This window comes from Battus philenor, unplaced genomic scaffold (assembly GCF_028537555.1).
Source record: "Battus philenor isolate CCGP_79_NKW_IND1 unplaced genomic scaffold, ilBatPhil1.0.hap1 SCAF_9, whole genome shotgun sequence".
NCBI classification, from domain to species: Eukaryota; Metazoa; Arthropoda; class Insecta; order Lepidoptera; family Papilionidae; genus Battus; species Battus philenor.
In genome coordinates, this window is record NW_027181759.1 from 13,317,864 (window position 1) to 13,342,526 (window position 24,663).

At 31.0% G+C, this 24,663-nt stretch overlaps 2 protein-coding genes across 3 annotated transcripts; one reads left to right on the plus strand and one right to left on the minus strand.

Annotated features, from left to right (window-relative positions):
* The first annotated feature begins 355 nt into the window (after positions 1-355).
* LOC137932075 (DNA ligase 1-like) lies at positions 356-8,183 on the plus strand. 2 transcript variants are annotated; one of them, XM_068775636.1, is made up of 6 exons: positions 356-828; positions 1,287-1,439; positions 2,462-2,639; positions 3,897-4,093; positions 5,435-5,623; positions 6,769-8,183. In XM_068775636.1, exons 2-6 carry the CDS (start codon positions 1,305-1,307, stop codon positions 7,486-7,488), a joined length of 1,419 nt encoding a protein of 472 aa, XP_068631737.1. In that variant the 5' UTR covers positions 356-828; positions 1,287-1,304; the 3' UTR covers positions 7,489-8,183. The 2 variants fall into 2 exon arrangements, with proteins under 2 accessions (XP_068631737.1, XP_068631736.1); XM_068775635.1 differs by having other exon boundaries at positions 357-828; positions 1,284-1,439.
* A 2,131-nt stretch (positions 8,184-10,314) lies between these two features.
* LOC137932088 (glutaminyl-peptide cyclotransferase-like) lies at positions 10,315-24,447 on the minus strand. Its single transcript, XM_068775655.1, has 5 exons — positions 24,240-24,447; positions 22,892-23,222; positions 21,814-22,046; positions 13,864-14,089; positions 10,315-11,298 (listed from the first exon to the last, which is right to left on the minus strand). Exons 1-5 carry the CDS (start codon positions 24,330-24,332, stop codon positions 11,147-11,149), a joined length of 1,035 nt encoding a protein of 344 aa, XP_068631756.1. The 5' UTR covers positions 24,333-24,447; the 3' UTR covers positions 10,315-11,146.
* Between the last annotated feature and the right edge of the window lie 216 nt (positions 24,448-24,663).

Below are 24,663 nucleotides of genomic sequence, written 5' to 3' on the forward strand. Positions count from 1 at the left end.
CGACGAATTGTGATAATAATATGAATGATTTTAAATTTACTATGATTAATAATATTCAGTTATATTAATTTAATAGAATCAATTATTGTTATTACAAAACGATTAATTACCATGTTGTTGTTGTTTTACTATAAAACTAATTTTATTTATCATATTATAGAATTATGGCAAATGTTCAACGACTTTATATCTATAATTTGTACTGGCAGCATTCGGTCGATAGCAGAATTGTAAATCTTCTTATCTAGTCATTAATTGTCTTTGGTATCTTTGCTTTGTGTTTATTGACGTATCTAATGTTTTTCTCTTTGAACCAATCTGTCAAATGGAATATGGATGGAAGTTATCAACACGAGACTATAAATATATGATTTTGTAATGAATTTTGTAACAAAAGATAATGATTAAATGAAATATGTTTAAATAATGAATTTATAACGAATAACGATATTTAAATGAAATATAAATAAGTGCTGTTTATTATTTGTTTTTTTAGTAGTACGGCGCCTAGTTTTGTTAATGTTTGAAGTTAATACGTTTATTTATAACAATGTGTTAGTGCAGCCAGTAATGATTGGGGTGGAATAATAAAACATTGCATATTTGAAGCATAATAGAAACATAATAACGGTGCTCATGTTTTGGGATCATGTATACCGTAACAAACACATCATGCAGGAGTTTGAGGATATAGAGGTTCACAAAACCAGCGTATCAGTGTTTGTGGCACTATTTTATCTAGAAATGTTATATATTTTGATCATGACATTGTCGATCTTGAACCGATTAAATCAGAATACATCAGTTTAAACTCCATACTGAAACACAGTAAGTATTTAACACTTTTGTCGCTATCGTTTAAATAAATATTGCGTCAATACTATATATTTTCCATTGCTTCCTTTTAAAAAAATGATCAGTGCACCATAACTTGGGTTATTACCAATTTTTTAAATAAACTTTCCTTACCATTGTTCCACAAACACTTTTTGAAATTCATAATATTGTTTACTCCACCACTTAAACTAAGCATATGTTACAACTAGGACTTTCTTTATAGGACTCTTAGAGACATGCAGTCCCTCCAAAAGATACTTTGACAGTATGACTTTACAAAGATTAGGAGGTTCTTTAAATGGTTAAAACTATTTAATCTTATTTTATAATATTACCTAATATAATGTATTTATTTGTAAAAATTAACTCACAACTTTCGAGATTTAGTGTTTTCCCTAAAAATAGTGTCAAGAAAAGTATAGTAATATGTATATATATTCTTCAAGCAGGTAACTCAGTGGTCCACCATGAGCATGACAAACAAGCAACGCTCGGAAAGGTTATACCTTGACAGGGAAGGACAAGATGTTTTTGTGGATATTAGTCCCTTACATCAGCACCAGATTGATGGTGTTAGATACCTGTACAAACAATTTAAAAAGGTATTTATTGTTATACATATGAATCATTTTTTTATTATAGGATTGTTTAGCAAGTATACTTAAAGACCATATCATTCAAATAGAACTGATCAAATTGACAAGTTGATTAGGAATAAATTCATTGTGAATTTGCAAGCAGTGGAGGTAGGAGCGTGAGGTATAACAGTGCAATCTCTCTATAACATTGTATGTTTTTGGCCTGTCAGGAATAAACACTTACTTCTAAAATAGGCTTCTTATCAGCATTGGCAGGGTTGATTGAAATTTGGTTAGTAATGGAGAGGTGGTCTGTGAAGGTGAACACTGTTGCACGAAGACCTTCCTGAACCTGCTATATTAAATAATATGAACTGTGATAAAATGTAAAAACTGGAAAAAGACAAACTGAGAAATAGAATAAAATTAAAGAAATTGTAAAAATTAAGTAATGAGATGAAGAAAGAATGGTATGGAATGAAAGGGAAAATTTATGCAAGAAGAAGAATGAAAGATCCTAAAAGAATTTTAAATGACAGAAGAGCACAAACATAAAAAGTGTAATAAAAAATTTATTAAAAGAAAACAAAGATCCGGTTCCTAAAACTAGATATGAGTACAAGAAGTCCTCAATAGCAGAGGACATAAAAAAATTACCTGATATATTAGTCATGAGCTTTATTTGTACCGTACACAACTTGTTTTGCCTCAACAGACTGGTTTCCGCAACCATGTGGCACAGCATTCCTTTTGCATCAACCATACATTCTCCATACCCTTCTTCATACAATATGATAGACTTGCAACCAATTTATCCAAGCAATGATATTTTTTGTTCCATATTAAGAAAGCAATTATAAACAGTCAGTCTAAACTACAATCACTGATTATAAGATTATTTATAGTTAAATTTGTGTTTCTTGTAGGGTTTTGTTCATTTAGAAAATTAACCCTAAATTTTATCAACAGTACATCATAATTCATTAAGCTGTTTTAAATACCAATAGCAGACTATATCATTGAAATACACACTATGATAATTACAGAAAAGACCAGGTGTAATATTAAATAATCCTGAAGGATATGGTAAAACTTTACAAGTGTCATTGTTCCTGAATGCTGTTAATAATATTTTGGAGGATCCTGTGTTAATATTGTGTGAGAATGATAAGGCTGTGGAAAATTGGATGGAAACCTTGAAGATGTCAACAAAATTTACAGATGGTAAGTTATCTTACTGTATAAACTACAAGAGTTTACATTGAATTATTATGAAAACGTGTTTTCTCTCTTACATAAAATTAAAAACATCAAATTAGATTTTTGTCAAAACCATATTTTTTAATGTTATATATGTACATGGACAAGAAGACATACATGTGACATAAATATTTTTGTTGTGATATCAATGTGTGGTTCTCACTGCTGAGTCACAAGATTATCAATGAAGCATTCTGTTATCAATCTTAAAGCTGTTAGTTAATCATTGTAATGGACTGTGCCAAAGCTCCTGTGGTAACCTATGAGCTTAGTTCCTTAAACAGGTGTTAGGGTACCCGCCTTATGTATCAAACCCCTTGTGCATGCAGAATCCATTAATGTCAATTAGGTGTCAACAATCCTCCATTAAATAATAGAGTATGTGCCATAATTTATTCTTTTCATTTTCATTTCCATTTTCTTTTCATCTTTGATGAACAACCCTTGTAATTATTAAAATAAAATTTATTAATGAAGACAGCATTCACTCATTTTTGCAACGTATATGACAATCCGTATTAAAATATGATACATGACTTTCTCTATATGTAGTTAAACCAAGTAAAATCATTACAAATATGCACTATTGTCTTTCTAACCCTTTGACTATTTAATTTTTTGTTGAAAAACTTTCTGTCTACTTATTTTACAGCGAAGACAAGTATACTCAACATATTGAGTAAAATATTTCTGCTAATAGAAGTAGGCAATTACGATTAAAAATCAAATGTTGCATATTGTTGTGCAAGTTGTTAAAAAAACAAAATTTATTTCATTTATGAAAAAATAATACATATAGATGAAATTAGATATTATTACATATAGATAGAATTTCAAGAAATCTGAGTAACAGAACTAAAAATTTAAATTAAGGGCAATGATAGTTTTATAAGCAAGGTGCAGCACATAAAGCTTTGGACAACCTTTAAACCTTGCATTTTGGACATCAATATCTGTATTGTCTTCTAATATTATTTTTCGAAGGGAGCCAGTATAAGGAATAATGAAAAATGTACATTTTATAAAAGATCTTTATTCAGGGCAAAAAAAAATACAGTTGATTCCTTTAATTATAAAACGAATGCAATTTTTTTTCACGACAAGTATACTCGACATGCGGAAAAATTTAGTTTCGCTCTGACGAGTATACTCGACATACACACTAAAAAGGTTAAATAATAATAAATTAATTTATATAAAGAATGTTACGTCCATTTACAGAAGACATAATCATAGATTCACCCCAAGTTTATTTGAGAAAATCCATATTTCTGAAGAGAGGAACAAATATTATTCCACCATACGCTAGACGCGACTGGGGCGTTGTGGTTGTGAAAAATGATTTTATGCCCAGAGACCTCTTGAAAATACAATTTAAAGCCACGTACAAGATATGGATGACTACGATAGATATGCGGGTAAGAATATATGTATATATTATTACATAATTAACAGTTATGGAAATATTATCAAATATGGTAGCTTTGGTAGGATTTACAATTGCATGTGAACCACTCGCCTCTGTTCATTAGGGGGCCTCTCCGAGGTCTCATCAAGGCGACATCGAGGGTTTGCTGGTAATCCTTTATGAGTTTGGTGGACTAGACTAAAAGCTACCTATGTGGTGTCATGTACTTATATAACTTTAATAGTGATGATTACTATTATAAATATTAACCGGTGGCCGTTGGGTACGAAAGGTTTTCGAGTGGTGATGAGCAGGTAGACCGGGCGTGGGTATATGCCCCCCACTAGGTAGACCGAAGACATAGGGTCGCGGGAAGTCACTGGATGCTGACAGCGGGGAGGCCTATGCCTTACAGTGGGCCTCTATCGGCTGAAAATTAAAAGAAGATTGTGTACTAAAACTGGGCATCAGATTTGAAAATTGTCATCATTTCAGTCATTGGATATCTTCTGTTGGACCTGGATTCATCGTCTTCCGACTATCTTAAGAAGGTTGCATTTCACATGATGCAAAATCCATCTCCTATATATGCACTTACCAGTCCACAACGGTGCTCACTCCACAATCTTAACACCCCCAGCGGCCATCAGCTGAGCGCTTTGTGATTTGTATATGAGTTCTCCAATTTCTGTTGGAAGCTTTATCATTTCAGATACTAACACAAAAAAAAACTCATACACACATGCTAATATTGCTTTTTATATTATGTACCTTTTGAAACAAATATTTTTGTTAAGAATACACTACTGCAGTTAGCAATTATCTTTAATGCCTTTTCATTTGTTTTTGCACTTTCAAATATTCTTTATATTATATTATTGTCTTCAGTTGCATGTTTATAATTTAATTAAAATTATAGCAATAACTGTTTGATATAAATGTATTTTTTAAATTGTGTTAGACTACTGTAGAACTAAAAACAAATGTATAATATTCCATGCCGGGGTGAATACCACCCCCGCAGTACTTTCCGTTCAGGCCATTTGCATATCTCATTGAAAAACAAAGGATTCTTAAAAATTAATTGTAGAGTCCAATATAGATAACTTCACATCACATATGCGCGTACGCAATGCATATTTAAATTGATAAGTTTTTCGTCCTAATCATAGCTTTGCAGTGTTGAAAAAGTGTGAGGCATACGTCTTAATCGACTTTTGTTTAATTTTTATAGTTTGGGTCGTATACGCCCCACGAGGATTGAATGGAAAATCTTGAAAAATGGCAGTGGCTCGGAAAGTATTAAATAGCTATGAAGCAAGTAGTGAGTTAATATTATTTTTATTTGCAGAAAGACATTCTTATGTTCAATACGCTCTACACCTGGCTGTATTCAGAGAAGAAAAGGTTCAACGTTGACAGTTTCATTGATGCGATGCCAAGTTCAAGACAGCCATTGAACAAAATTAAATTGTTAGATGCGTTTATGGAAGATGTTGTCACTGTGTGGAATGATTTCACTCCTGCAAAGAAATCAGAGGTACATAGTTGTGGCGATTTAAATTTTTTTATTCACTAGCTGCACTGACAGATTTCAAGCTGTCAAAAATAATCGGATTTTTGCATTACAATAAAAAAATTAACAAAACACTTTTAATAGTAACGACAACTTTATTGGTTGTTGATTAATTGTCCTAATAATAGATAATGACTAATATGTCAAAAAATAAATTTTCTGTTCTGTTCTTTTGTAATAATTTAATTATTTTTTATTGTAAACACTAGAAAACATATAAATAGTTTCATAATTATAAACAAAAATGTACTATAGGCCCTTATCACATGAGGCAATTTCTTTCAGACAACTATATTATGGGAACCATAGAAATATAAATAATGGGTAGTTAATGTGTACAAAACATACATATATACAAACATACATAAATAAACATGTATACATATGTATATAACATATATACTTATAACACATATTACACTATAATACATAAATAAAAACTTCAAACTGACTTGAATTGCACTTGCCTCCCAAAAAATAAAGAGACAGAGAAAGAAAAAGGAATAATTTAAAATAATGTGGTTAACCAAATATAATTGTAACAAACCTTTTTTTTAGGGGTATCAAATGTTTGACACCTAGTTATTAACAAAGCAGATGGCTTATTACAGCAAATTAACCAAGAGATAACATATATATTTCTTAGACTTCTCTTTGGCGAGTAAGCTGTCTGGAAGATGGTGTAAACATCTGAAGTGTTGTCCTGGATGATGAGAGAGTCAGTTCTAACTTAGGCTCCAGAGGAGTCGCAGTTCACCAAAGTTCCCAAAATCGTCCCAGGAGGAATCGCTTTCTACCAGAAATATAAAAATCGCCCCAAAATCGGGTCATACTAAGTTAACACATATAGTGTTTAATTTAGTTTTCCAAAAGAAGTCCGCTTAATGAAACTAGACTAGTTAGTGATGGGATGTTATTTACTTTATGCGTGTTTGTGTGGGAAGTGAAGTTTTCACAACTTTCTTTGTCCTTTTTCCATTTTTAAATTCCATAAGAATCTTTAAATAAAATGCCATTCTCCAGTCTTGCGCGTTTTGCAACATACTTAGTAACTATTTTTAATTTATACTTATTAAATCAGGATGATAAAAAATACTTTTAAATTACAGGCAATACAAGATGAAATAATGAATACAGTGAAAAGAGTGACAAGAAAAAATAAAGATGCTTCTGGCACAAAGATAAAACGCTCAAAAAAGAAAGTTGTAGAAGACATCTATCCAGTCAATGTAACAGACAACATAAGCGTTAATGCAAATTCCAATTGCACAGTAACAAGTATGGATATTAACACATTGGAGGTGGGGAATATCAAGACAGATAATGGTGTTCATGACCTTAAAAGAGATGAAATGGATGTAGATAGTTCCATAAATGATAGGCAACCAATAGAGTGTAAAGAATATGAAATAATGAATTCTGAAACCTGTAGTCAAGGGATAAGTTTCGTGGAAGCTGCAATAGATATTGTTAAAAATGAAAATGTGTGTGAAAATAATGTTAAAAATGTTGAAAGTGCGGTCGGTGACATAAATAAAGTTGAAATTAAAACTGAGCAACCCAGTGATGATAAAAAAGTTTCTAATGATGTTAATTTAAATATTATTAGCTCTGACAATAAGGAAGCAAAATCTGATAGTCCAATAATACCAATGTCAATAGACGATGCAGTAAATAAAATTAATAATCACTTCAAGGACAAAGATCATATCAAAACGAGTCCTGTGGACAAAGAGAAAAATAAAAGAGACTTAGATTATAAGATCTCCGAAATGGAAGAGAAAACCTTGAAAAAGTTTAAAGGTTCCTTACTAGACAGTTTCTTTTAAGATTTAAGCTTATGAATTTTTAATAAATGTTTTAAATTAATTATGTACAATTAGTTAGGGATATTCAATGAAAATGTAACGTCTTTTTGGTGTTATAGTCGTGCTGTAGTCTGATTAATTGGTGTTGCTTCATGTTAGAAGTTTACGATATTTTTATTTTGATTTATTTAAATATTTCAGTGTATTTAAGGATTTTATAATTTTAAATCGGATGAAATGACGGATATAATGATTTAATATATGTTTTATGTATCATGACAATTATTATGCTTTTATCATCCAGAATGATTAAATAATTTTAAAAATGATTTATATTTCAAAACATCAAATTATATTATTTTGTCTGCCATAATCAGAGATAGAATATTCAGATGATTGGTTAATTTATTCAATATAAAATTATTAATTCGCCTTTTAATCCTTGCTGGTAATAGATGACAGCAACGAAGAGTTTTGGTGATTATCTGTGCACCGGCAAATATTTTGTCAATTAATTTATCATTTTCTTTTTCACGAGATCCAAATTTGAAAAAAATTGAAGATATGTTATTTAATTGAGAATTCCGGGTTCATATTTATAATAAAATAAAAAACGAATTATTTTAGGGTTGCCTGTACACCATAAAAATGTATTTAATAATAGCCAACACTTAAATCTTATAAAATATATTCTATTAGATTATTGCAACTTTAAATTTAACAACCTCAGAGTTTTTTTTTGATACAGAAAAGCTTTTCATAATAAGCTAGTTTTATTTTAGGTAAATAATAATCAGAATATTCAATCTATGATTATATAATGAAATAAAAGTCAAAAATTGTTCAGCATTTACATTTTTATTAACATGTATATTTTTTAAACAACGTTACATAATGTACGGGAATGTTTTACAGATCACTTATACTAACTATGTATAAAGTGGACTATTATGTATAATGAAATTTTATTTTGACGACTTATGGACTGCAATATAATTTCTCCTTATGCGAAAGCATTACGTATAATTGAATTATGTTTACATTATTTTATATTACAAATTGTGTTTTTAATAAAATAATAAATAATACCAGTGTTTTATTTTATTAATTTTTATATAACGGATTTATTTGCATTATTAACTTCTATACACTCAAATTTGTTTTTGTGCGGTTAATAGGGTTTGCATAAAAGTGTAATTTAGAACATAAGACCTTATAAAATAGCTAGGAATTGCTATTCTTCAGTCTGATAATATGCAAACTTGTGGTAAACTGGTTCAAAACGCTTTCGTCACAAATACTACCACACACTGGTTTTAGTTGACTTTTTTCAAAATCCATGTAAATGATTAACATTATTTGTGACAACTTTTTTTGTTTCAAAAGACGATTGTTTTTGTCTGATTACTAGATATACAAAAAACATCATTTATACTGCAATTTGATTTGCCGTATACCGCAATAAATTGTGTGTGTAATATGAAGAAATTTATTTTATTATATAGTTCCATCACGGAACACCACCATATATATGGTGGTGTTTCGTGATGGAACTATATATATATATATATATATATATATATATATATATATATACATATATATAATTATATAATACATTAGATGGTGCATCTATTTGTAAAAAAAATACTAGTTGTATAATATATAGAGATTTGATATTAATATGCATATTTATCTAAAATTGCATCGTTTGATAATTATAGACAGTGCTTTTGTGCTGAAAAAGTGTTACGGCTCGACTTCCATAATTTTTTAACCTAAATTACTAGAGAAATATGCTTTACAATATCAAATTTCTGGTTATATATGTAGGGTTATATATCAAGGGTCAAGTATCTTGACATGTAAGCTTCATTTGGTCAATGTACATTAATTGGCCCACACTTTATGCCCCATATTAACATTTAGTTCAATAGTTTCGATTTAATACAAAACCTTTTTTTTTCAGTATTTTTCCCATCTAATTATACAACATGATGGAACAAATATATTTAACAATATATAGATAATTTTTAAATATACATCAACAATATTCTTAGGCCTCAATTTAAGCATTTTATATTTATATTTTGTAGAATATAGTTTGTAAAATAATTTCAAAATGTAACATCATAAATTATTTTGGTAATTTAGTTTGAATATATTACTAATTTCAATACAGTATAAGTATAGTTTTGAAATCACAAATATTGTTCTCATCTTCAAACACTTATTAATATATAATTTACATATAATGAAATTACACATACACACACATATATAGCATAATTTTACATTTACTAAAACCTTCACAGCCAAACTGGTCCAGGTGGACCCCCACATGTGCATGGGAGACTCAACAAAAGTCTACATTGGCATAAATAAAAATGGAGGTGCACAAAAATTTATCTGTTTCTTATTAAAATGTTGGCTTGACTTCACCAATCAATGTAGGCAAATAATATTTTCAGTATCTCAGCAGAGTCAAAATAAACCATGATCCTGTGAGTTGACCAGAGTGAAAGATATATTCTTTATAAAACTATATAGTACATATCACATAACAATATATACAACATATTTCATTGTAAATAAAAGTAAACTTATATGAAAGGTACATACCATAAGTACTGTTTCTAAGTACGTGCAGATTGCATAAATTGCATTTATGTACGTATTAAGTATTTTCTTATATATAATGAAAGCTTAAAGCTTATAATATTTAAAAAAATTGGAAAAATAAAGCTCACAATATACTATTTAATTTTTATCAATTCTTTATTTGCTGGACTGAGTTAATACGCAGAGCTTTATCGATTGTTTCTGATCAAGTTAATGCTTTTATACATAAGGCTTTTACAGCTTTATCTGACATGAGTTCACAAAACTGAAGGGTCCATGAACTATACTAAATTTAAATGAAGTCACCGTAGTACAGTTTCCACAATGACACTCGCACGAAGATGATAGGGAAGCTTATCTCGTTGTGTCAGTATGTAATAGGAAAGTATATTCAATCAGTATTTATAAGAAAGTAAAAAAATAGACGACTGTAACAGACTTTAACATTTGGATTATTTTTGAAATAGGCAAGTAATAATTCAATGATTTACCTTGATCATACAAATATTTATTTTCATTCGAATTTATTTAGATTTATACTAAAATTTTCAGTGTTTGGACTAATATCATGTTCTTTCGGATAATTTTTCAAGTTCAAAAATAGACTAAGTAGGCAAAATCAAAACAACACGTTTACAACGTGCAAACTACAAATGTAGACTGAAAATTTGCTTCCATGTAAACCAATCTTTACGTCGTTCATCAATGATATAAACTGTGCATGGTCTGGCATTAACTCCGTCCTACGAATACAGTATACATGTACTATATTTTTGTACAGTGCTACCAAAACTGTTGTACCGCGCCTTAGGAAATACTCCTATTCGAGAGTATCAAGTCTATTCACTCATATCTAATGCACTGTACAAGTTTCGTTAGCACTATAACTTTGCTAAGCGATATTAAAATTTAATAACAGTTATAAATACACTTAAAATAACAGGAATAAAGCACCTCGGCTCCTTTTTCTTGTGCTTATCACTTTTATGTTGCGTCGGTTGAACACAGCGAATGTTTGCAGCGGCCATCTTGTAACTGTCAAAGGGCGTCGGTACCGCTAGGGATGTATGTGCAAATACTCGGCGACAAAAACGCGTAAGATTTTATTTAAATTGTCGATCGTGTTGAAGTCGAGAGCAGACATGTCATCGTCCGCCGTGTGCCACACGTGTGGGAATGGATTCGGGATCAAGTGCACTACGTCAACGTCTGAAAATAAAAAAAAGAGATGTCATGACATTAAAAAATAAAAATTAATTTTGGCGGGAAATTGAATTTGTATCGTGGCTTTTGAAGAAATGTTATTTTGGTAATTATGTAATAAATTATCACTAATATTTGTAAATATTGATAAGGTGTTCTGATTTATTCGTAAAAATCGCGACCAAAACAAGAAAGTGCTCGAAAAATGTGAAAATTAAACAAGGTTATTAAGTATAGGTGTAAAAAATTTAAATAGGTGAATGCTTTTAATTGCATTGATATCTAAAAATCTATGGTTTCGAAAATAATAATTATACATAAATAGAAAGCATTTTCAAAATTCGAATTACTACATATGAAAATTAAGTATCGTTTATTATCTGTCCCTGCAGACTGTACTGTCAAAGTTTTTAGCCAGTCGCATTTCAATAGAAAAAATAAATTAATGAACAATTTTAAATTGAATTCTATCTTTATGCAGGTGATCCGAATATATGCGTAAAAACTTTATAGCTATAACTAACCAATATACCGGACATTAAAGTTTTTTTTTAAAAAATAAACATGCATTGTCAAGTACTGGCTGCATATTTGTTTCCGTCACAAACCATCAATTAATTTTTTTTTAGCAGAAAAATGTAGATTTACTCATTTATTTATTTAGAATTTTTACAATGTTCTTTGCGACGTGTTCTTTAACAGTATTCAAACCTAAATACAAAGACCAGAAAAGAAAAGTAATCAGACTAATTCACTGTTGAAATTAGAGAATTAAAGAGATTTTAAATAATATTATAAGTACACAGTAAATTTAAATTATTTTTTTATTTAGATACGTCCGTGAAATAATGCGTTTTTATGTATTTTATATTTTTACATTTCATAATCACGTATAAAACTCGTATATTTAATTAAAACAAATTAAATATATATTCATAGTTGAGATGTGGAATTTGGATGAAGGCCAATGAGGTGTGTAGTTAAGAAAACAATTCAAATACCAAAGTTTATTCGAATCAAACACACAATACTCGAGGGAATTCATTTTATTACGAATGGCAATATTTTCCACTCATATCGTATATTACTTTGGCAGTAAAATTTAAGTTTCCTTTTCGTTTATTTCACAATGAGAAAATATTTTTTTTTAGTGTATGCCTTTATAAATATATTTTTTTAATTTTGTCATTATGGTTTTTTAACTCATTAACATGATTGACATTTTGATGTACACTTAAAAAAAATTGTTGAATTTCATATAAAAAGAACAACTGTTGAGTTTCTGGTCGGCTCTTCTCAATATATCAGCGTTCCAAGCCAGTGGTAGCTTACTAATAAAGTTAAAATAAGCGCGTAATAAAGTTAAAATAAGTTATAATAAACGCATATATGTAAAGGCCTACTTAAATAAAGATATTTTGAATTTGAATCAAAGCAGTAATTTTATATCGCAGAAATTAGGTTAATAAAACATTACTACTACTACAAAATATTGCTTATTTACTTGTTTATTTTTAAATAAGAATGACTCTAATTTTGAATAATAGTTAAAACATAAAATATTTCAATGTAAACAAGCGACATATCGGGACATTAACTTGGCTCCGCGGATTTTTTTTGTTTGTTTTTTTATCTAGCAAAGCTAAAGATAAGAGTGATAGAGATATTCAATAGATATTCCATATATTATCATAAGACACGTAAATTTGGTTTTAGATAAACGTCAGCTAAAATTTCCGCGTCACCTTAATTTTTTTCATTTGCAGATTCCGCAGGTTTGAGGAATCAAAGCGTAACTCGGGTTACATCAAATTCAATATTATTTTTTTTTTTATTACTTTGATGTCACAATGAATTTTGCAGATTCCTCAAGTGCGGGGGCGCATGGCGCTTAGCCAAAAACCTCACGTACGATAGCGAAAGACAAGGGAATCCGTGGAATCATACCAGGAACGTTGATATATACCTTATTAAGCAGTTCCGGAAAATAGCACAATCAAGATCTCATGCAAAACGTCAATCAGTTTACAATATTGTTATTCGTATGCTATAGAAATAGCTAAAATATATCCCTGACAAGAAAAGGGTAATTTATGTTTTCGATCTTTGGATTTATCTCTCTTTTATATCTTCGTCTCTTTTAGGTCAGACTTAGAACTCAGTAAGGCGGAATAAAACGTGTAAAATTTAAGTGACGGAATCTTGAAAAAAATAGCGAATTGGTGAGCTTTTTGGTTGCATTTTCTTTCAATTAAGCATTTTGTCTTTGTCATAAAGCACAAAAAAGCTAAGCGCCCGCGCATAATGTTGTCGTTCCGAAAATCCCTAGTGTACATTTTTAATATAAACATGCAATAGCTATCCGTCTCTGCTTTCTACGTGTAATTATTGCTATATATTATTGCTACATAAGCCCAACTTTTTCTCTCTAACTCTGAACGAGCCGTATAAAGACATAGAGATATAATTGAAATACACGCGCTACAGTGATTATATCTTTTGCAAAGATATATATCTTTCTTGTCTTTAGCTCGCGAGCTACCCATCACAAATATGTATATCGGTACTTACTTCTTTTCAAGAACGGTATATGGTCATCCTCTATGAAGGCGCCAGAGCTCCTGAGCCTGAAGTACTTCTGCTCTTCCTTGCCGACGGAGTACGCGCTCAGCTGACCCAGCTCTGCCAGCCTTTGCTCGGCGCTGGCGAGCCGAACGTACCACTTCTCGGTGGCTCGGAAGTAACTGTAGAACACCGGGTCGGGGCAGCCCAGAAGGTCTAGCAACACTAAGACATCCTGAAAAACATTCACATGATATATATTTTTTAATTTATTTAAAATTAATTTTTTAAAAGTCACAGTAACATTTTTGTTAGTTGTTTTCATTTGCTGTCTACAATTAAAAATATCAGTTTATATATATATATATATATATAAATATATATATATATATATATATATATATATATATATATAGGTGGCAGGAGATGTTGGTGACCATATAGCGATGCATAGATGGAACTTTAAGACCCCGATGTCAAGACTTTAGATCGGCAAGCGTCATCCGTTCTTCGTCCAATTGTAAAGGAGCACACCTATAGATGCAAGGCCGGTTTAAAACGAATTAAACTATTCGGTTTAAAACGAAAAAAACCGTTTAAAACCGAAAAGACCAATTTTTTTCGATTTTAAACGTTTAGTGTTGACGCCTATGTTTTTCTTAAATATAAACACATTATCTATTCCAAGCGTAGACATTACCTAGCTAAGTTGAAAAACTATTACCTAGTTAACTATATTGGTTATTTTGAAAAGATTTATCAATCAGTTTCATTCGGTTTAAAACCAAACTCACACACTTGCACTTCTCACGCGGAGAGACGTCAAGAGACCTTTGAGTAGACCTTAACTACTTGGAAATAAAGGTCAAAACTCCTATCCACAATTTCTTTATGATTTAGGTACATATTTTAATCTATTGTATGTAATATTATTTCTTTATAATTATAGTACTTTATATGTAATATACTTACCTACATAGGTATAAACTGCATAGGTAACTAACACAAGACCAAGTATTGTCGATAATGGTGTGTAAAAACACCGTTCTTATATTTTAATAGGCGAGTTTTAAACCGTTTAAAAAGATTTATTTGGGGTTTTAAACCGCCACTTTTGGTTTTAAACGTTTTAAATCGGCTTTTTTACATCTATAAGCACACCCATAAGGTAGACAGACGACCTGATAAAAGTCGACAGAAAGTGCTAGATGCAGGCCGCTTCCAACGAAGTCTATCAGTGGACGTCGTGCAGCTGCATGGTGTTATTTGCACATTTATTAAAAAAAGCTATGTGAACACATCTTTACATTTCATTAAAGTTTTTACACCTACTATTCTTATCTGCCCCATTAGCTTGTTTACAAAAATGCTGTCAAATGTGCAGTATCACAAGTATAAATCTATTTGGCGAATAAACTGATAATGACAGCGCATTTTAAAACGAAAATATAAATCAATGAATTTATGCATTACATATGATTGGCTGAGTACACATATATAATAACTACATAGACGTTTTCTAGAAAAAAAAATCTGTAGGCATTTGATTAGTAGATCATTATGCGAATCGTAAATCGATCGGAAATCATTTTCGTGATATGTCACGTATAGCCGTGCACAACTATTAACAGAAAAAAAAGATTTTTTTCACATTAATTTATCCTATTTGACTTATTTTGATCACTTTTGTATGTCGTAAGAAAGGCAGCTTCTATATAACGGGGCGTTTTAAATACGTCCTGATCGCACAAAAACTCACAACAAAGTAGAGTTTTTTTTAATTTGTTTAGATTTACGAAACTGATGATACGAACTGATGACTGTACAGTAAAAAAAAATTAGTTGATATATCTCAAGGTATTTTCAAAATCTTTGTCATTTACTTGACCTAAATACAGTTTGCGTATTATATGTTTTTTTCCTTTACAATAATCATCCGTAATTATAATGTTATTTACTTCTCTATTTGAATTATCGAGGAAACCTAAAAACTAATTACACTATAGTAGGGGGCTTATAAAACATCATCCCAAGTTTACACCTTTAGCATCATTTAAATTGTGTGAACGCGCAAAAGGATCATAAACCTACATAGAAGAAAGTTACTTAATAAACTTTATAGCATTTACAGATACAGGATGTGGAACAAAGTCTTAAAAGATATATGTGAGATGCTCAATTTAAAAACACTCGAATTTACTTCTAATACTTTAATTAATACAACTACTTATAAGTCCTTCTCCTAACCACGCAACAACCGTCATCTGACAATTTCAATCTTTCCATCTTCCTATCCTAATGTTACCATTTTCTCCCACATGTATGTAAATATATACATATAATAAAAATTGTGTTTATCATTCATGAACCAAAGAAATAGTTTATGTATTTGCGCTTTTATGCACATGGATTGACACCAAAAAAGTCAAATTGTAATTTCATGACTAATTCATTCAACCTACGCGAAGCACGCAACAAAAATTAGTTATTTCGACAATTACTGCGACCAGAGAGTAGCTTAGGAATTCTCTAGTGAAATTATGAGGCATATATAAAGATAGAACTAAAATGTATATGTAATATCAACATTTATATGCCTATTCGCATAGGCATTGTTCAACTATGAATAACCATTATTGTGTCTATGTGATCACACATTGAACAAATTTTAAACCCGCCTTTAAACAGAATGCTTCACTTAACAAACTCGCTAAGTAAACGTATTGACTTATTTTCATAGTTCGGTGGCGTCGATGAATAAAAAACAAATCAAGTTATATATAGCTTATAGTAGTTTTGAAATTTCTTTGAGCAAATGCCTTTGACTCCGAGACATAGCTGATTACGATGACAATGTTCAAGGTGGCCCGTAAAACAATGGAGAGGGCTATGTTTGGATCTTAGATGCAAGAATGCGGTAGTCCGAAGAAGAAATAAATCTCTAACATAGAATTGCTCATATAAAGTGTCAGTAAACGGTGCAAATGCTTGTGCAAATGACATCCGTTACGACCAGAAGCTTCTGCGCGACACGAGCCAGAAGACGCGACGGCGGGAGCTCCCATTGCATTGACAGAGTCGGTCAATCGCTGAATGCATGAAGCGCAAACCATATTTGGAGGAGGCATGGACATTTCTCAGTAATAATTTTATACAGGATGATTGAAAATAGGTATAGCTTTAAAACCTTTAAAAACCGGACATCTCAAAGTATAACCTAAAACTTTTTGCGGCTATTTTTGTGCACGTCATTCATTTTTAAATCAATCAATTCTCAGCGCGTTCCACCAGAATACGGAACGCGGTAATTATAGCCTGCTTGTTATGCGAAACTCGATTTATAAAATGTTTTAACAAATGAATACACGATTTTAAATATTCATCGATAACGATTTACGTATTGCGTTATTTTAATGGAATTTCCCGAACGAAAATAAACAATACTACTTTAGGATTGTTTTTAAAAAATGTGGATCAATCTGTCGGCCGATACACGCACATTACTGCAAGGTATGGACCCCCCCCCCCCCTTCAAAGATCGTCACAGTGACCTTCTGCACTTCTTCTGTACTTGATTATAATGTCGGTTCATCTGGTGGAACGCTTACCCACACTACGTCCACCGGCACCTATTTTCCACTTGCATGTGCGCTGCTCATTGCCACTTCATATGAGCAATTCTTCGAGCTATTTCGGTTACCTCGGTTCCTTAATTTACGCAATTACCATTTATTAAATAAATCTGTCGATATTTCTAATGGAACGCTGTTTAATTACAAAAGAGAGGTTTTAAAACAATTCTGCAATAATTACTTTTCCGAAAACCCTTAAAGCTTATCAATCTGATAATTATAATCATTTTTATGTTTTTTGTGTTTTTTGTGTATAATCATTTATTTCGTTTAATAACAGATCACTATAAACTAATATTTTTAAACAAATCATATAAGACGTAGTATTCTGATAAAACTTAATAAATTAGGTTATAGGTTAAATGTCGCTATAAATATTAAAATATTATGACATTATTAAAATGCGATAATGCTATTAATTTTGTTTTTGTATTTTAAAATCACCGGAATTGTGGTTGGAGATATCTATTTATATACAATCACCTATAATAAGGTTATTGAAAAACGTAGTCTTGTATTATTATCCTCATGGGCTGAAGACGCCCACTGAAAGAAACGGGTATTCCCCAAAGATCACTACGAGAACCGGCCTAGCGCTGCCAGCATCCAGCTGTGTTCCGCCAAACTAAACTATGTCGTCGGTCCAGCTGGTGGGCATTAGCGGCTCTAACTCGTGTAGCGCCTGTGTGCAATGAAAACCTCCCCCCCTCCGCCTCGGCTAAAACTTAACTTTGCCATCGTAACAAGAAAGTTTTTTCATATTCCAACAAGCTATTTTATAAGTAGGTATAGCTTACAGTACGGTATTAGTTACGGCCTTTCTTCTTATGACGGCAGAATAACACTCATTGTTTTTATGCCTGTAGCAAATTTCTGTTGACTAAGCGGCGAACCGCGATAGATTACAAGACGATCCCCTTAGCTGTCTCAGGGAGCGCCCGTGTGCATTGCACACCATGCACTATAGGTTAAGCCGCCCCTGCTAGTGGGGGTGGTCTGCCCACTCCGCGTCTACCGGCTTTGTGATCACTACTCAAGAACTTTTACCTTTTATTTGTTTTTTTAATACAGAGTGATTATTTAGATATACTGTACCCGGCGATGAATATTGTAAATCGACCTTTGGAAAGAGACAATCGGTCAGTGGCGTAGCTATGGTATTTGAGGCCTGGGGCAGATTGGGGCTTGGTGCCCCCCCCCCCCCCTCTAAAGAGTCTAAATAATTTCAAAATTCAGAACAGAATGTAGTTAATATATATATTTTTTGGTTCAAAATAATAATAAATATATATAAAATAACATTAAATCTTAATAAAATTAATTGGGAAAATTTAAAAACGAACATTCCTCGCTTTTTGGCCTGCAAAGTCATTAATCACATTTTCAAAATCAATAGTGTCAACTAGTTTGAAACACAGATATGTTTTTTTGTGATTTAGGGCCCTTTTAAAAAACACTTTATGTGTTTTGCGAATGAAAGGCTTAAAACACTGTGTATATTATAAATTGTAACCGTTTACTTGTTTTAATGTTCATATTATTTAACAACTTTTTTAGCACAAAAATAGTAAAATTCGATATTCTTTTTATGTTATTTAATTTAAATTATGGTTTTCATTTTTCTTTTAACATTTCATTATTCATCATTCAAAAAAAAATAGTTCAAAAAAATTATTTTCAAATTTGGTGTCCCCACCCTGCTTGTGGTGCCTGGTGCGGCCGCCCCTCTCGCCACCCCCTAGCTACGCCACTGCAATCGGTTAATTTCGGCTTCGTAGAACACTATCCCTATCCCACACTACCTATGTGACGTTTTCTCAGTTGTATTTCGTGTGACTAAGAACGCTCTACGAAGCCGAAATTACCCGATTGTTTCTTTCCAAACGTCGATTTGCAACATTTATCGTCGGGAACTGTATATCTAAATAATCACTATATTAAAAATATATTATTTTATATCTCTCTTGCTATTATCAAAAAAATAAACATAATATATTACGTAGACATTGTGTAAGCGAAAGTTTATTAAAAATTATATCATAAAAAATCCAATGTGGTTTTCTTTGTCAAAAGTATAAAGGGAAAGCCGAGCGACGCATAAAACCCAACGAGGATTTTCCGATTACCTTTCAAACTGGAACTAATCCAGCCCTATATGTATTCAAGGTAAGGTACATTGTAACGACGCATTAAGGCTGTATGAGAAAATATTGACGTATTAAACCGAAGAGAGATTCCTTAATTACAATTTGATTACTATATTATATGAAAAAGTATTATCTATTTTGTAATTAATAATAAATTTTTGACGGTTTTTTTAATGTTTAATTTTTTACCACAGATAATAAATTCGTAGGGAGTCAGGTCAAATTAAACAATATATATCTTCAGACTACATCAATGTATTTAGGACTTCGACATGAGAAATAAATATAGATGAACATACACAGATTATTTCTTCCTTTTTAAGTCCATAGACATCCACCCAAAACATAGGCTACCCCCAAAGATATATACATATATACATACATATATATATATATATAGACACATATATATATATATATATATATATATATATATATATATATATATATATATATATATATATATATATATAGACGTCCGCTACAAGGCATAGACCTTTCTCAAAGATGTCTATGTGGAATATAGGAAAAAAAACTGATACAACATGAATAGACTCTCTCTCCCTAACACTCTCTCTCTTTTAGCAGATAGACGCCCACTGCATGGCTTAGATCTTCCGTAAAGATATCTATGAGTGGATATATCATAATCACCATGTTTGGTAGGATGGTGATCGCAGCGTGGTATTATGGTATGCAGAGAACGTTGCTGTCCATCCTTTCGGATAATTGTTTGTGAACAGTGGTATTTCTACACGCTCAAAGTGTAAATTATATAAGAATGTATTCCGAGAATCGAACCCGAGTTTGTTTCCAATATCTTAATGTTTCTTTGCGGAATTTGCATAGCGATGCACTAAAGACGTCGCGACTAACCTAATTGTCTTGAGGTCATTGTTCATACTGTAAATTCGATGATATTTATTTTCTTTTATCTCATGTAATTATATATCACATGTATTTTATTTATTTTAATAACCTGTTTATTTATTCTATTTACATTATTTATAACGACAAACTTAATACCTTATATATATAAATATATATATATATTTTTTTTTTCAGGCAGTCAACCTAAAGTGGGGCAGAGATATATAGTAGGCCGTGTGTTTTAATGTTATAGAAATATTATTTAATAATACTATATGATATATATATATATATATATACACACACATATATAAATATATTTAAATATATATAATTTGAAATTAGAGAACTTAAGATTCTTCAGCGAAAGGGCGAACGCAAAACAGGTTCGACCTTCTTTTTAATCATAATATTTTTACCGGCTCTAATTTCGAAGGGTAGTTTATTCTAAGCCGGTTAGTCGTTTAGTCATATTTTTTTTGTATTATATTATATAAGGTATATTATATAAGTATCTCAAATGTGAAATGTTCTGACTGCCCTAACAAATCGTATTATAATATTTGTTCACAATTCAAAATAATGTGTACATGCTAGCAGGCTATATTGCACGGAGGTCAGAAAATCGACAATGTATAAGGTAAAAGGCCTAGAGGACAGTCACGTACTCACTGGACTTACGTAATTACACAAGCGTACAACACTACCGCTTTAAATTATTATTATCTTTTTTTCATCGCAGATATAATAAGAGATATATTTTTTAATCAAGTTTCATTAATGTTGTGTTTTTTTATAGAGATTTACTGTACTTGCAACACTAAGGACCTAAATTTCTAACCTTTGTCTTTATATTTAGCGTTGATATAAAATTAAACATATTTACTGCTTGATTTTCCTTAACGAAACTTTTCTCTAACGATCTTCTGAAGTACATAAATTATATCGACATCAGCCACAAAACCCACAAACCACAAAAGGAAAACGTAAAACATGCTGTGAAAATATCTAAAATATACTAATAGTGATGTGCTGACATCTGTCAATTGACGGTTTTTTTTAAATGCATTTGTTACGGAAGTACGTTTGTTCGTTAAATGAGGTCCCCATTGTTGTTTTGCATCAAGGTTAGCGCGAGAAAAAACTATAGTATGGACTACGTTTATGATCTCATTATCGAGTGTGACCAAATTTTATATCTGTACAGGTAATAATTTGGTCACAATATTTTCTTTGGCACGTTAAAAATGACCGAAGGATTTTATGAAATTACATTCGCAAAAGGCAGTGCAGGTACATGAGACACTCACCATTCTCTGCAAATGATTGGCACCATCCTTGTACGGTGTCCCCTGCCACTGTTGAGCCAGGTGACGAGCTCCATATATGGAGTCTTTTGGACCCCACTTTCTAAAGGCCTCCTCACCGTCGAAGAATATGAACATGAGACTGAGATGGTTTGTCTTTAGAGTCTCTAACTGTCTGGACATCACCTTGGCCAGGTTGATCATCATGGCGCAGGGCACCGCCGAATCGGTTGCACCTAAAAATTGTGTTGCAATGTTATTTAATTTTATACACATTGTATAGTGGCTGACTTATTGCCTCATTCCCTACCAGTCAAACCCAAGTAACAGGAAGATAGAAAAACTTATTATCTAATAAATAATATATCAAATAGAATATTTGACTCTCTTATTAGCATCTCACAATTTTTTCATAATATAGCTTCTTTCTGACAAGCCAATACTTTAACTTTTGACATATTTGTTTAAATCCAAAGATTAAAACACGGCTTATGATCTCAAACCACATTTAATATACAGGGTGATTGGTTACAGATGTAAAAGCATTAAAAGGGCGTATTCATTAATAGCAAGTGATTATAGATGATTTACTTTTAATCAATTAAAAATGATCTATAATGATTTGCTATTAGTGTATAGTACATACTATACAGAAATCAATGATTTCAGAAATAAAATAACAATGATATTACAGTAAGAAAAACTGTTTTCAAAATTTGAATTATTACACATTAAAGCTGTCAATTGTTACTTATAATTGTACTATATTTTCCTGTATAATTTTTACTACTAGAAGTCATTGCCCAGTCACATTCCTATAAAAAAAAATTTAATGCAACTTAGTTCATAGTGATTATTTTATACAGGGCAATACAAAATAATTGTGTAAATTTCAAACCTGACAAATAAACGTTTACCTGTTTAAAAATATTAAAATCTGTAACCAATCAACATGTATGTCGCTGGTTTCTTGGAGATTGAAATACAATATATTTGCCCAATAAATCTAGGCAAACCTCAACAGCTACAGTACAAAAGTACAAGTAATTAAACAAAGATATGACAACTTAAAAAAACTCACCAACAAATACATGCTCTCTTGTATATTTACTATCATAATGGCACGCAAGTACTAAGTACCTATCAGCGTCAGGATTCAACTTTGCAATAATATTTCTGAAGTCCAATGTTCCAAACACAGGAGTATGGTCTGGAAACACGTCCTCAGTGACATCCCAACCCAACTCCCTCATCTCTTTAGCTATGTAGTTTCCAACCTTTTCATGGTTCGGAGTACCCACCACCCTAGGTATGAGTATTTCATTCAATACATCCTTAAAATGTACTGGGTCTGACATTTTCGCAATGTTTTTAACATCATTGTCAGTCAAATCATATGCTTCATGAAAATCCTGAAAAATATAAATACTTAGAATACTTATGTATGAGTCACTAAACACAAACTAAACACTAAAAATAAAATTGGTATATTTTGATACAACCCCATGGGGTTGATTATACTATACCACCAGAACAATCTCTAGTGGTCTAGTCTCAAAAAGACAAACACTAATTGATGTGTCTTAAAATGAACACACAAACCACTAACACAAGTTTTTGTTTGAAAGTTTAAAAATATTTTATAAGTTGTTGTAAAAAATAACAAATATAATAATAACTTTTAGTCCTATTTATTTATCCTTTTTACAACTAGTGTAAATGTAGACTATGCCAAGGAATGATTAGAGGAAAATGTTTTTGTAACATTTTTAAAAAAAAAATTGAGAATATGGTTCATTTTGGGAATAGTGACTGTGCTTAGGATAGTAGGAGCATAAATTTTGCATAGTTTTGGCAGCAAAAATAGTGAATTAATTGTTATTTAAATATGTATTGTATTAATTTGAGTAACTAGAGATTATTCAGAAATGTATTGATTAGATAAAATTAGAAAACTTAAGTTATGACACATAGCTTTGTATAATTATTTTAATAACAACACGGTTCTAAGGCAAGGCTATATCCTTGTAGTTGCACAGAGTTTGCATTTTTATTTACATTATGCATATATAGTAACAATAAACTAGTTATTATCATGTACACAACTAGTGAAAATAATGGTTTCGGACAGCAATATACAAATAATATTTAAACAATGTTTATCATTTTTATAATTTTTGTTATATTAGAATTTGTTACTTTTATTCTAAATACAAAAAAAAATCATTTTGCCTGGCCTTGCTAAATTAGAAAGCAAGCAAATAACTCCTTATTGTGACCTTTACTAAGCACAATCTAATAAAATCAGATAAATCATAATACAACTTGAGAAGTTATTTAAAATAATAAATCGTAAAACTTTGATATCATAAATAATATTTTCGTTTAAAAAGATATATGAAACTTTAATAACTTTTGTAAGCACTTACTTTCTCTTCAAAAAACTTTAAAGTTGCCTTGTCGGTGTTTACAAACGCAAAACTTAACGTAACGATTACAATATATCCAATAATTTTAACCATGTTTAAAATTAATTATTGATATTATATTAATAAAAATGAACACTGTTTTAAGGTAACATAAGTTAGTAAACCACGCACCAGTACGCTCATGCGTATATTCACCACACAGACTCAAGATCCATTCATTATCTACTTATGCCAAGCTCGCTGGCGACTCCCCTCGCCCTCTTGACCCTCCTCTGAATTTTGACAGCTTTTTTTATGTTACCATGCTTTAATCCACAAATACCCTCAGAAGTTAAACTATTAAATAGCGGAGTATATAAATTTGGAATAAAAAATATATTACTAATGTAATATTGTAAAATTTATTATGCACACGCAATATTTC